Here is a 12500-nt window from a genome sequence, read left to right as displayed (position 1 = left end):
TTAAAAAAGACTGATGACACGACTGTCGACTTACAGTTTCAATACGACACCCCCAAAGGAAAGGCCAGATTAAGTTATTGACTTCAGTAACAACCCATTTAGGAACAGAAAGAATAGTAGCAAGATATAACAATTTACTAATACCTAACGTATTAACAATTAAAGATTTACCAACTAAAGATAAAGAACGAGATTTCCATAAATTAAGATGATTTTCTAACTTTTTCAGTTTAGGCTGCCAATTGTCGGATTCAGGATTTTGTCCGAAGACCACTCCCAAGATTTTCATTTTTGACACCCACGTGAGGCCAAATGGTTGATCAGTGCGTGAGCGCCACGCACCCAACCACATGGCCTCCGTTTTGGAAACGTTGAGTTTAGCCCCAGATCCCCGCTCATAAATTTGAATGACTTTGAAAAGAATCTCAAGAGAACGAACGGATTTAACTAGACTAGTCGTGTCATCAGCGTAAACCCCTACTTTATATTGGGAACCTCTAGCACCAGGCAGGAGAAAGCCTTCGATTTCAGCGCACGAACGAATTTTGCACGCAAGAGTTTCAACGCAAAGAATATACAACATCGGAGAAAGGGAATCCCCCTGGCGGACCCCGCGAGATAAAGGAATCGGCTTCGTAAGCCATTCATTAACAATCACACGCATGTTAGCACCATTATAAAAAGTATTGATCCAATTGCAAAAAGAAGGACCAAAGCCAAAACGAATTAAAAGATTCTGTAAAAAGGTACGGTTAACACGATCGAAGGCCTTCTCCTGGTCGAGACTTACTAAAATGCCAGTTTCACCAGTACGGTCTATGTAATCTAAAATGTCTCTGAGAGCGTGAAGATTTGAAGGAATTTTCCGCCCGGGAACAGAACATGTTTGGTCAGGATCGACAATGAATTGGAGAACTTTAGAAAGACGAACAGAAATAGCTTTAGAGCAAATTTTATAATCAACGTTGAGGAGGGAAATCGGCCTCCAATTTTTAAGAGATTTCCGATCACCTTTTTTAAAAATCACGCGAGTATTACTCGTTTTCATGGAGTCACACATCTCGCCAGCTTCAAAACACGCATTATAAACAAGAATTAAATGAGGCGATAGAACATCCCAGAACTTTCGATAGAATTCAACGGTTAGACCGTCGGGCCCGGGAGATTTGTTTGTATTCATGTTTTTAATAGCAAAAGAAATTTCATCAATTGTCATTGCACCTTCGCACAATGACGATTGATCAGGCGAAAGCTGGCGAGAAAGAGAAGAGAAAAGATCGTTTTGGAAATTCAAATCAATGGGTTCTTCAGAAAACAAGGAGGAATAGAAATCAACATGTGCTTGCTCAATCTCTTCTTGAGAAGAAACTTCGGCGCCGGACGAGTCATAGATCGATGACATGTGGCTTTTTTGAGCGTTAGACGATTGTAGTTGGAAAAAATAGCGAGTAGGACGCTCACCGTCTTCAAGCCATTCAGCGCGACTACGAATTAAAATTCCTTCAGTTTCCTTAATATAAATGGCCTTTAGACGGCATTCAACGTCATGAATTAAGTCAACAACAGAATTGTCACCGTCAACCAAGCGTTGACGAAGACCGATTAATTTATTCGTTAGAAAAACACGATCACGACATAATTGACGCCGTTTTTGGCGGGAAAAAGAAATCGATTCCTCCTTGATGGAAACTTTCAAGAACTCCCACCAATCTTGAGGAGAGGCAAAAGAAGCGAAATAAGAAACGTGACTTTGAATTAAACTACGAATATTATCGCAAAAACTTTTATCGTCAAGAAGCGAATTATTAAATTTCCATACCCCTGGGCCACGTTTAATAGCATCAGGGATTTGGAAAACAAAAGAAACGAAGTCGTGATCGGAAAGCGGGCAAGGTGAGATTTCACATTGACAGTCGGATGTAAACAAGTCTTTGGAAACAAAGAACTTGTCCAAACGGCTGGCAATTGAATAGTCATGATTAAACCAAGTGAATTCGCGCGCGCGGGGATGTAATTTACGCCACGCATCAACCAAAATAAAATCAGATTTCAAAGAGCTACATTCGTTGCCGATAGAAACATTACCTCCGAATTTATCGAGCGCGTTGTCATAACAATTAAAATCGCCCCCGATCACAAGAGCAGAGGCGGGAATAAAAAATTCATGAAGAGATTCATAAAAAGATTTTCGATCAGTAAGATTGGTGGGAGCATAAATATTAACAAAATTAATATCGACACCATCAATCCTGACCAAAAGACTAATTAATCGCCCATTAGAGTCCTTTTTCCAAGATACAATTTCATCGGAGCATTTAGGGGAAATTAAAATGGCAACACCGCCTTGCTTTCCAATTGCGGGGGACCAAAAACTACGCCCCAACCATCTACGGGAAAGGGCCCTGATGTTTGCCTCAGAGCTGACTAGCGTTTCTTGAAGAAAACAAATGTCGCAGTCGGATTTTTCAATAAGATCGAAGAGGAGATTATTATTAAGGGGATTCCCCAAACCCCTCGCATTAATAGTTAGGACTTTGAAAGTATCTCAGAAAAAGGACTTAAAAGAGGAACATAACAAAATTACTCTTTATGTTTCCTGCCTTTCTTTTGTTTACGTTTCTCCTTAGGGACAGCATCAGTCTGGGTCTGGGCCTTGCGTTTTAAGTCAGAGGACGCCTCCATCGGCGACGAAGGGGGAGCAGAGGAACGTGGTTTGCCAGCAACTAGGGAAGGAGAGGTAGGTTTGCGAAGAGCAGCCGCTGCCAGAGCTTCAGGGACTGGAGCGGGAGTACGGCGAGAGATTCGAGGACGGGCAGAACTAGTGGAAGAATTGGCGGGAGGAGGATTTGACGGAGTATCGATGACGATGACATCAGGTTTGATGAGACCCTGAGAATCTAGAACATGTTGTGATTGACCAGATGGAGGATTAGCAGCAGGTGAAGAGTTAGCAGGTTGAACGTTGACAGGTTGAGCATTTGGCAGTGATTCGGATGGTGTAAACAGAACAGGGGTTTCAGCGGCAGATGAAGGCACAGAAATCGATGGACCAGCAGATGGAGTAGCGGTAGCGGTAACAGATGGTTCAGCGGCATCAGCAGGAGGTGGATGGGTCTTAGAAGGCAGAGCTGCGGCTAAAGGGAGGTCTTCTACAACATCGACATAGGCGTCGGACAAATCGGACTCGTCCGCCCATGCAAAAGAATCGCCAGAGTGGGTCTTATAGGAAGCGTCGCTAACATCAGAGGCGTCATCGTCATCGTCGTCATCAACGTTCACTGGAGCAGATTCATCTGTGGGCTCACCGTAGACAACAGGAGAGACCCACGAGTACCTACAATGGCTACTAAGATGGCCATCCTCTTTGCAGAAGTGACATAGAGGCGGGGCTGGACAACGGTTCGCTTCGTGACCAATGTTCTCACAGTTGAAACACACCTTGTGGTCGCAAGCATTACTAAAATGGCCAGGCAAATTACATTTACGGCAGGTAAGCGGCTGACCAGCATACTTTACAAAGACTTGATATTTACCAAAACGGAGAAAGTTAGGGACGGGCTTGACAATCCGGACGCGATAATGACGTAAACCATTGTAGATATTAGGTGCGTAATCAAATTTACCACGGCGATAATGAATAACCTCGCAGAAAGGAGCGAGGCGCTTTATTATAGCCCAATCACTCAGTTCAAAAGGAGCGTCGTAAATAGTCAAGAATGTAAGAGGCCTGTCGATATCTTGAATAGCGTAACTTTCATTATTGATCGTGATAGAATTCAGGCTTAGGAATTTTTCTTTGGCGGCAGGAGATTTGAAAGTGACCACCACTTCACCGTTCATTTTTCGCTGTAAGCACTGAATTTCAGCGGCGTCAACGTTTGCGGAGTTAAGGGCATCGAAAACTGAACGAGCAGATGTAAAACGTGAAGGTGTGAACAGTGCGGATCGAGGGCGTTTCGGCATGTCATTAACAAACGAACGACGCCATGATTGCGGGGCGTTGTCAGCAGAACCAGTCGTTCTCGCCGCTCTAGAAGCGTAAGTTTCCCCATCTACAACGGCACAATTGCGAGCCCCAGCATCTAAATTTTCAGGCTGAAGTACAGAATCAGCGCGAGGAACGTTCATTGCTTCAACATTCGCATTAGCAGATAAAGCGTCAGAAGAGACGTCAACAACATTTCCACCAGGGACCACATTTTCACCAGGAACAACAGCATTCTCTCCAGGGACAGCACCAACAGTATTCTCTCCAGGGACAGCATCAACACAACGTACACTTGGGATATCAACATTATCGCATATTTCCATATTCAAAACTTCACAACTCACCGTACCACAATCTTTGTCATTTTCCATTTTTACATATATGGGATGGCAAAACTAAAAAATGCCCGAAACAATCCCACAACAGGATCGCAGCCAAAAGGCCGAGAAGCGATACCGGACCTTCCCTTCCCTAGGAGGGTGGTCCAGGGTTTCCCCCTTTGAGATATGGTGGTCAATATGCTGTCGCCGAGGGGCCTGGAGCCGACTGTAGGCCGACGCCATGGAGCAAGTTGCCGTCGTAGACGCACTTGTTCTACAACACAAGTCCACAAAAATCAGCAGCAAAGTTGATAACGTGCCTCCAGGGGTGAGTGAGATCAAACACCTTTTTGCCCTCCAAAACGAGGCAACATGTTAAAGACCCGTAATGACTCCGTTACTAAGATAGCGCTACAGACACAGGCAGAAAAAAAAACGGCTACGTTATCAACATTCGCTCTCCACGTGCATACAACTTGCAGAGAAGTCAAGAAATGCCTGCTAAAAGATTGCTGGTTGCTATTATTGCTTTGCTTTTGCTTTGGTGGCTCGTTTAAAAGACTAAATTTTCACCCCTTTCTCTTGTCTACGACCATACCACAGGGAAAGCACCGGTTCTCGTCCGATCACCGAAGTTAAGCCCTGTCGGGCGGGGTTAGTACTTGGATGGGTGACCGCCTGGGAATACCCCGTGTTGTAGACTTTTCATTTTCTCGGCCGTTTTATTTTGCATATGTTCATTTTTTCTTTCTTTTACTACAACCTTTGGCTATTCCAGTGGCTGGAAAGCACAAATAACTTTTTACACATTTCAGGAGACTCAAAAGATAGCTAGAAAACATGAAAAGTACCCTTAAAATGATCGCGGGATAAATTAGAATCGAAGTCTCGCGCGCTAACGTTCGCGTGCGAAACGGTTATTTATGACATCAAATTGGCGTGTGTGACATCAAATAATTCGAAGCAAAATGATATTCTGCCTTGCCGAACGGTTTTCAAGCAGCTAAAAGTGCGGAAAACTACGCCAATTCCCAAAGAAATGCGCCCGATCAACAACGGCAAAGCAAACAACACACGCGAGCCGTTGCATATTAACGGTCGACACGAATTCGAGCCGTCAAAACAATTCTATTCATGACTTGACTTGGAGAATGACGGAGGCTCGGACCGTTGTCTAGTTTAGTCAACGAACCACCAACACAACAATCGTAAGGTAGAAATCAACTCACGGTTTGGCCAGCACTTCTCCTGTTACTTTCCTTGTCCTTTGCTCTTTCCATACTGTAAGTCGACGAACGTTACTTCGAGGACAAACTTGGCGGGGATCGAGTCAATGATTGACCGCCTGCCGAAACAAACGCAAATCGGAAAAGCCACCTTCTTCAGTTCAGTACAACATAGATGCATGACAACACGAGTTCCAGCGCACTCGCCTTTTCAGTTGCAGCTGGAAATCCTTGGCTTGCTTGCTTGACACGTTCCTTCGTTGTTCACTGTGCCCAGTCGTCCAGCCCGGCCCGGCCAACTGACGAACAAAGCAAAGCGTCAATCATTAACCATCCACCATTCACAGGGCCAACACTTGCACTTTTTCGGGGGCGAGCGCGAACGCAGGCCCCCACTACCAGAAATTATACGCTCGAGTTACCCACATTTGGGGTAATCGCAAGGGTCAACCCGATCGAAGTGCAATGAAAGGGCCTCGCCTTGAGAGGACTGCCTCCTTGATCACAGTACCTCCCGCGTCAGGTAAGTATGAAAATTCTTGACGCGGGGGCCGTCAAAGGCAAACCTCCTTACCTCTATATCCTTGTGGTAGTGCTTTGCGGGCGTGCTAGAACCTCCAGCCTCACTTCTAGGCGGCTCTAGAGTAGCTTCCCTCCTCAGTCTGTGCCTGTCGACAGAGAAAAACGCCAGACATTAGTGTCAGGAGGAGGCTTTCTTTGATTTCTTTCTTTGATTGAATGAAGGTTTCTTCCCCGAGGGGAAGTGGGCCGCACTCGGAGGTAGTGCTATACCGAGGCAACCCGTGGCTGGGACGAGGCAAGCCTCTTTTCCACAGCCCAGTTCCAAAAATCAGTTTAATATATGAGCTGCTCAATGAGCAGCGTATCAGATATTAAGCTGATAAGAACAGATACTACACTTGATCTTAGCCAAAAGGCCGAGAAGCGATACCGGACCTTCCCTTCCCTAGGAGGGTGGTCCAGGGTTTCCCCCTTTGAGATATGGTGGTCAATATGCTGTCGCCGAGGGGCCTGGAGCCGACTGTAGGCCGACGCCATGGAGCAAGTTGCCGTCGTAGACGCACTTGTTCTACAACACAAGTCCACAAAAATCAGCAGCAAAGTTGATAACGTGCCTCCAGGGGTGAGTGAGATCAAACACCTTTTTGCCCTCCAAAACGAGGCAACATGTTAAAGACCCGTAATGACTCCGTTACTAAGATAGCGCTACAGACACAGGCAGAAAAAAAAACGGCTACGTTATCAACATTCGCTCTCCACGTGCATACAACTTGCAGAGAAGTCAAGAAATGCCTGCTAAAAGATTGCTGGTTGCTATTATTGCTTTGCTTTTGCTTTGGTGGCTCGTTTAAAAGACTAAATTTTCACCCCTTTCTCTTGTCTACGACCATACCACAGGGAAAGCACCGGTTCTCGTCCGATCACCGAAGTTAAGCCCTGTCGGGCGGGGTTAGTACTTGGATGGGTGACCGCCTGGGAATACCCCGTGTTGTAGACTTTTCATTTTCTCGGCCGTTTTATTTTGCATATGTTCATTTTTTCTTTCTTTTACTACAACCTTTGGCTATTCCAGTGGCTGGAAAGCACAAATAACTTTTTACACATTTCAGGAGACTCAAAAGATAGCTAGAAAACATGAAAAGTACCCTTAAAATGATCGCGGGATAAATTAGAATCGAAGTCTCGCGCGCTAACGTTCGCGTGCGAAACGGTTATTTATGACATCAAATTGGCGTGTGTGACATCAAATAATTCGAAGCAAAATGATATTCTGCCTTGCCGAACGGTTTTCAAGCAGCTAAAAGTGCGGAAAACTACGCCAATTCCCAAAGAAATGCGCCCGATCAACAACGGCAAAGCAAACAACACACGCGAGCCGTTGCATATTAACGGTCGACACGAATTCGAGCCGTCAAAACAATTCTATTCATGACTTGACTTGGAGAATGACGGAGGCTCGGACCGTTGTCTAGTTTAGTCAACGAACCACCAACACAACAATCGTAAGGTAGAAATCAACTCACGGTTTGGCCAGCACTTCTCCTGTTACTTTCCTTGTCCTTTGCTCTTTCCATACTGTAAGTCGACGAACGTTACTTCGAGGACAAACTTGGCGGGGATCGAGTCAATGATTGACCGCCTGCCGAAACAAACGCAAATCGGAAAAGCCACCTTCTTCAGTTCAGTACAACATAGATGCATGACAACACGAGTTCCAGCGCACTCGCCTTTTCAGTTGCAGCTGGAAATCCTTGGCTTGCTTGCTTGACACGTTCCTTCGTTGTTCACTGTGCCCAGTCGTCCAGCCCGGCCCGGCCAACTGACGAACAAAGCAAAGCGTCAATCATTAACCATCCACCATTCACAGGGCCAACACTTGCACTTTTTCGGGGGCGAGCGCGAACGCAGGCCCCCACTACCAGAAATTATACGCTCGAGTTACCCACATTTGGGGTAATCGCAAGGGTCAACCCGATCGAAGTGCAATGAAAGGGCCTCGCCTTGAGAGGACTGCCTCCTTGATCACAGTACCTCCCGCGTCAGGTAAGTATGAAAATTCTTGACGCGGGGGCCGTCAAAGGCAAACCTCCTTACCTCTATATCCTTGTGGTAGTGCTTTGCGGGCGTGCTAGAACCTCCAGCCTCACTTCTAGGCGGCTCTAGAGTAGCTTCCCTCCTCAGTCTGTGCCTGTCGACAGAGAAAAACGCCAGACATTAGTGTCAGGAGGAGGCTTTCTTTGATTTCTTTCTTTGATTGAATGAAGGTTTCTTCCCCGAGGGGAAGTGGGCCGCACTCGGAGGTAGTGCTATACCGAGGCAACCCGTGGCTGGGACGAGGCAAGCCTCTTTTCCACAGCCCAGTTCCAAAAATCAGTTTAATATATGAGCTGCTCAATGAGCAGCGTATCAGATATTAAGCTGATAAGAACAGATACTACACTTGATCTTAGCCAAAAGGCCGAGAAGCGATACCGGACCTTCCCTTCCCTAGGAGGGTGGTCCAGGGTTTCCCCCTTTGAGATATGGTGGTCAATATGCTGTCGCCGAGGGGCCTGGAGCCGACTGTAGGCCGACGCCATGGAGCAAGTTGCCGTCGTAGACGCACTTGTTCTACAACACAAGTCCACAAAAATCAGCAGCAAAGTTGATAACGTGCCTCCAGGGGTGAGTGAGATCAAACACCTTTTTGCCCTCCAAAACGAGGCAACATGTTAAAGACCCGTAATGACTCCGTTACTAAGATAGCGCTACAGACACAGGCAGAAAAAAAAACGGCTACGTTATCAACATTCGCTCTCCACGTGCATACAACTTGCAGAGAAGTCAAGAAATGCCTGCTAAAAGATTGCTGGTTGCTATTATTGCTTTGCTTTTGCTTTGGTGGCTCGTTTAAAAGACTAAATTTTCACCCCTTTCTCTTGTCTACGACCATACCACAGGGAAAGCACCGGTTCTCGTCCGATCACCGAAGTTAAGCCCTGTCGGGCGGGGTTAGTACTTGGATGGGTGACCGCCTGGGAATACCCCGTGTTGTAGACTTTTCATTTTCTCGGCCGTTTTATTTTGCATATGTTCATTTTTTCTTTCTTTTACTACAACCTTTGGCTATTCCAGTGGCTGGAAAGCACAAATAACTTTTTACACATTTCAGGAGACTCAAAAGATAGCTAGAAAACATGAAAAGTACCCTTAAAATGATCGCGGGATAAATTAGAATCGAAGTCTCGCGCGCTAACGTTCGCGTGCGAAACGGTTATTTATGACATCAAATTGGCGTGTGTGACATCAAATAATTCGAAGCAAAATGATATTCTGCCTTGCCGAACGGTTTTCAAGCAGCTAAAAGTGCGGAAAACTACGCCAATTCCCAAAGAAATGCGCCCGATCAACAACGGCAAAGCAAACAACACACGCGAGCCGTTGCATATTAACGGTCGACACGAATTCGAGCCGTCAAAACAATTCTATTCATGACTTGACTTGGAGAATGACGGAGGCTCGGACCGTTGTCTAGTTTAGTCAACGAACCACCAACACAACAATCGTAAGGTAGAAATCAACTCACGGTTTGGCCAGCACTTCTCCTGTTACTTTCCTTGTCCTTTGCTCTTTCCATACTGTAAGTCGACGAACGTTACTTCGAGGACAAACTTGGCGGGGATCGAGTCAATGATTGACCGCCTGCCGAAACAAACGCAAATCGGAAAAGCCACCTTCTTCAGTTCAGTACAACATAGATGCATGACAACACGAGTTCCAGCGCACTCGCCTTTTCAGTTGCAGCTGGAAATCCTTGGCTTGCTTGCTTGACACGTTCCTTCGTTGTTCACTGTGCCCAGTCGTCCAGCCCGGCCCGGCCAACTGACGAACAAAGCAAAGCGTCAATCATTAACCATCCACCATTCACAGGGCCAACACTTGCACTTTTTCGGGGGCGAGCGCGAACGCAGGCCCCCACTACCAGAAATTATACGCTCGAGTTACCCACATTTGGGGTAATCGCAAGGGTCAACCCGATCGAAGTGCAATGAAAGGGCCTCGCCTTGAGAGGACTGCCTCCTTGATCACAGTACCTCCCGCGTCAGGTAAGTATGAAAATTCTTGACGCGGGGGCCGTCAAAGGCAAACCTCCTTACCTCTATATCCTTGTGGTAGTGCTTTGCGGGCGTGCTAGAACCTCCAGCCTCACTTCTAGGCGGCTCTAGAGTAGCTTCCCTCCTCAGTCTGTGCCTGTCGACAGAGAAAAACGCCAGACATTAGTGTCAGGAGGAGGCTTTCTTTGATTTCTTTCTTTGATTGAATGAAGGTTTCTTCCCCGAGGGGAAGTGGGCCGCACTCGGAGGTAGTGCTATACCGAGGCAACCCGTGGCTGGGACGAGGCAAGCCTCTTTTCCACAGCCCAGTTCCAAAAATCAGTTTAATATATGAGCTGCTCAATGAGCAGCGTATCAGATATTAAGCTGATAAGAACAGATACTACACTTGATCTTAGCCAAAAGGCCGAGAAGCGATACCGGACCTTCCCTTCCCTAGGAGGGTGGTCCAGGGTTTCCCCCTTTGAGATATGGTGGTCAATATGCTGTCGCCGAGGGGCCTGGAGCCGACTGTAGGCCGACGCCATGGAGCAAGTTGCCGTCGTAGACGCACTTGTTCTACAACACAAGTCCACAAAAATCAGCAGCAAAGTTGATAACGTGCCTCCAGGGGTGAGTGAGATCAAACACCTTTTTGCCCTCCAAAACGAGGCAACATGTTAAAGACCCGTAATGACTCCGTTACTAAGATAGCGCTACAGACACAGGCAGAAAAAAAAACGGCTACGTTATCAACATTCGCTCTCCACGTGCATACAACTTGCAGAGAAGTCAAGAAATGCCTGCTAAAAGATTGCTGGTTGCTATTATTGCTTTGCTTTTGCTTTGGTGGCTCGTTTAAAAGACTAAATTTTCACCCCTTTCTCTTGTCTACGACCATACCACAGGGAAAGCACCGGTTCTCGTCCGATCACCGAAGTTAAGCCCTGTCGGGCGGGGTTAGTACTTGGATGGGTGACCGCCTGGGAATACCCCGTGTTGTAGACTTTTCATTTTCTCGGCCGTTTTATTTTGCATATGTTCATTTTTTCTTTCTTTTACTACAACCTTTGGCTATTCCAGTGGCTGGAAAGCACAAATAACTTTTTACACATTTCAGGAGACTCAAAAGATAGCTAGAAAACATGAAAAGTACCCTTAAAATGATCGCGGGATAAATTAGAATCGAAGTCTCGCGCGCTAACGTTCGCGTGCGAAACGGTTATTTATGACATCAAATTGGCGTGTGTGACATCAAATAATTCGAAGCAAAATGATATTCTGCCTTGCCGAACGGTTTTCAAGCAGCTAAAAGTGCGGAAAACTACGCCAATTCCCAAAGAAATGCGCCCGATCAACAACGGCAAAGCAAACAACACACGCGAGCCGTTGCATATTAACGGTCGACACGAATTCGAGCCGTCAAAACAATTCTATTCATGACTTGACTTGGAGAATGACGGAGGCTCGGACCGTTGTCTAGTTTAGTCAACGAACCACCAACACAACAATCGTAAGGTAGAAATCAACTCACGGTTTGGCCAGCACTTCTCCTGTTACTTTCCTTGTCCTTTGCTCTTTCCATACTGTAAGTCGACGAACGTTACTTCGAGGACAAACTTGGCGGGGATCGAGTCAATGATTGACCGCCTGCCGAAACAAACGCAAATCGGAAAAGCCACCTTCTTCAGTTCAGTACAACATAGATGCATGACAACACGAGTTCCAGCGCACTCGCCTTTTCAGTTGCAGCTGGAAATCCTTGGCTTGCTTGCTTGACACGTTCCTTCGTTGTTCACTGTGCCCAGTCGTCCAGCCCGGCCCGGCCAACTGACGAACAAAGCAAAGCGTCAATCATTAACCATCCACCATTCACAGGGCCAACACTTGCACTTTTTCGGGGGCGAGCGCGAACGCAGGCCCCCACTACCAGAAATTATACGCTCGAGTTACCCACATTTGGGGTAATCGCAAGGGTCAACCCGATCGAAGTGCAATGAAAGGGCCTCGCCTTGAGAGGACTGCCTCCTTGATCACAGTACCTCCCGCGTCAGGTAAGTATGAAAATTCTTGACGCGGGGGCCGTCAAAGGCAAACCTCCTTACCTCTATATCCTTGTGGTAGTGCTTTGCGGGCGTGCTAGAACCTCCAGCCTCACTTCTAGGCGGCTCTAGAGTAGCTTCCCTCCTCAGTCTGTGCCTGTCGACAGAGAAAAACGCCAGACATTAGTGTCAGGAGGAGGCTTTCTTTGATTTCTTTCTTTGATTGAATGAAGGTTTCTTCCCCGAGGGGAAGTGGGCCGCACTCGGAGGTAGTGCTATACCGAGGCAACCCGTGGCTGGGACGAGGCAAGCCTCTTTTCCACAGCCCA

The 12500-nt window shown here is 46.7% G+C and overlaps 1 protein-coding gene and 12 non-coding genes across 13 annotated transcripts in view; 4 read left to right on the top strand and 9 right to left on the bottom strand.

Moving 5' to 3' along the window:
* Positions 1-2580: 2580 nt before the first annotated feature.
* LOC149095080 (uncharacterized) lies at positions 2581-4359 on the bottom strand. The gene has a single exon (XM_089281967.1). It carries the CDS (start codon positions 4357-4359, stop codon positions 2581-2583), a length of 1779 nt encoding a protein of 592 aa, XP_089138093.1.
* Positions 4360-4892: 533 nt separating this feature from the next.
* On the top strand, positions 4893-5011 carry LOC149095079 (5S ribosomal RNA). The gene has a single exon (XR_016205234.1). It is a non-coding gene; the product is annotated as a 5S ribosomal RNA (ribosomal RNA).
* Positions 5012-5901: 890 nt separating this feature from the next.
* Positions 5902-6065, bottom strand: LOC149095078 (U1 spliceosomal RNA). Its single transcript, XR_016205283.1, has one exon. It is a non-coding gene; the product is annotated as a U1 spliceosomal RNA (small nuclear RNA).
* A 227-nt stretch (positions 6066-6292) lies between these two features.
* LOC149095077 (U2 spliceosomal RNA) lies at positions 6293-6484 on the bottom strand. The gene has a single exon (XR_016205256.1). It is a non-coding gene; the product is annotated as a U2 spliceosomal RNA (small nuclear RNA).
* Positions 6485-6934: 450 nt separating this feature from the next.
* Positions 6935-7053, top strand: LOC149095076 (5S ribosomal RNA). Its single transcript, XR_016205233.1, has one exon. It is a non-coding gene; the product is annotated as a 5S ribosomal RNA (ribosomal RNA).
* Positions 7054-7943: 890 nt separating this feature from the next.
* Positions 7944-8107, bottom strand: LOC149095075 (U1 spliceosomal RNA). The gene has a single exon (XR_016205282.1). It is a non-coding gene; the product is annotated as a U1 spliceosomal RNA (small nuclear RNA).
* A 227-nt stretch (positions 8108-8334) lies between these two features.
* Positions 8335-8526, bottom strand: LOC149095074 (U2 spliceosomal RNA). Its single transcript, XR_016205255.1, has one exon. It is a non-coding gene; the product is annotated as a U2 spliceosomal RNA (small nuclear RNA).
* A 450-nt stretch (positions 8527-8976) lies between these two features.
* On the top strand, positions 8977-9095 carry LOC149095073 (5S ribosomal RNA). Its single transcript, XR_016205232.1, has one exon. It is a non-coding gene; the product is annotated as a 5S ribosomal RNA (ribosomal RNA).
* Positions 9096-9985: 890 nt separating this feature from the next.
* LOC149095072 (U1 spliceosomal RNA) lies at positions 9986-10149 on the bottom strand. The gene has a single exon (XR_016205281.1). It is a non-coding gene; the product is annotated as a U1 spliceosomal RNA (small nuclear RNA).
* A 227-nt stretch (positions 10150-10376) lies between these two features.
* Positions 10377-10568, bottom strand: LOC149095071 (U2 spliceosomal RNA). The gene has a single exon (XR_016205254.1). It is a non-coding gene; the product is annotated as a U2 spliceosomal RNA (small nuclear RNA).
* Positions 10569-11018: 450 nt separating this feature from the next.
* Positions 11019-11137, top strand: LOC149095070 (5S ribosomal RNA). Its single transcript, XR_016205231.1, has one exon. It is a non-coding gene; the product is annotated as a 5S ribosomal RNA (ribosomal RNA).
* Positions 11138-12027: 890 nt separating this feature from the next.
* On the bottom strand, positions 12028-12191 carry LOC149095069 (U1 spliceosomal RNA). The gene has a single exon (XR_016205280.1). It is a non-coding gene; the product is annotated as a U1 spliceosomal RNA (small nuclear RNA).
* Positions 12192-12418: 227 nt separating this feature from the next.
* The window catches only part of LOC149095068 (U2 spliceosomal RNA), a 192-nt gene continuing 110 nt past the window's right edge, over positions 12419-12500 (bottom strand). Inside the window, exon 1 of the small nuclear RNA XR_016205253.1 lies at positions 12419-12500. This exon is cut by the window's right edge and continues 110 nt beyond it. This is a non-coding gene — a small nuclear RNA (U2 spliceosomal RNA).

Source organism: Orbicella faveolata, unplaced genomic scaffold, assembly GCF_042242905.1.
Source record: "Orbicella faveolata isolate gen_17 unplaced genomic scaffold, um_ofav_v1 contig_7, whole genome shotgun sequence".
NCBI lineage: Eukaryota > Metazoa > Cnidaria > Anthozoa > Scleractinia > Merulinidae > Orbicella > Orbicella faveolata.
Note: the sequence above shows the minus strand (reverse complement) of the source record. Positions and strands in the feature narration are given on the sequence as shown.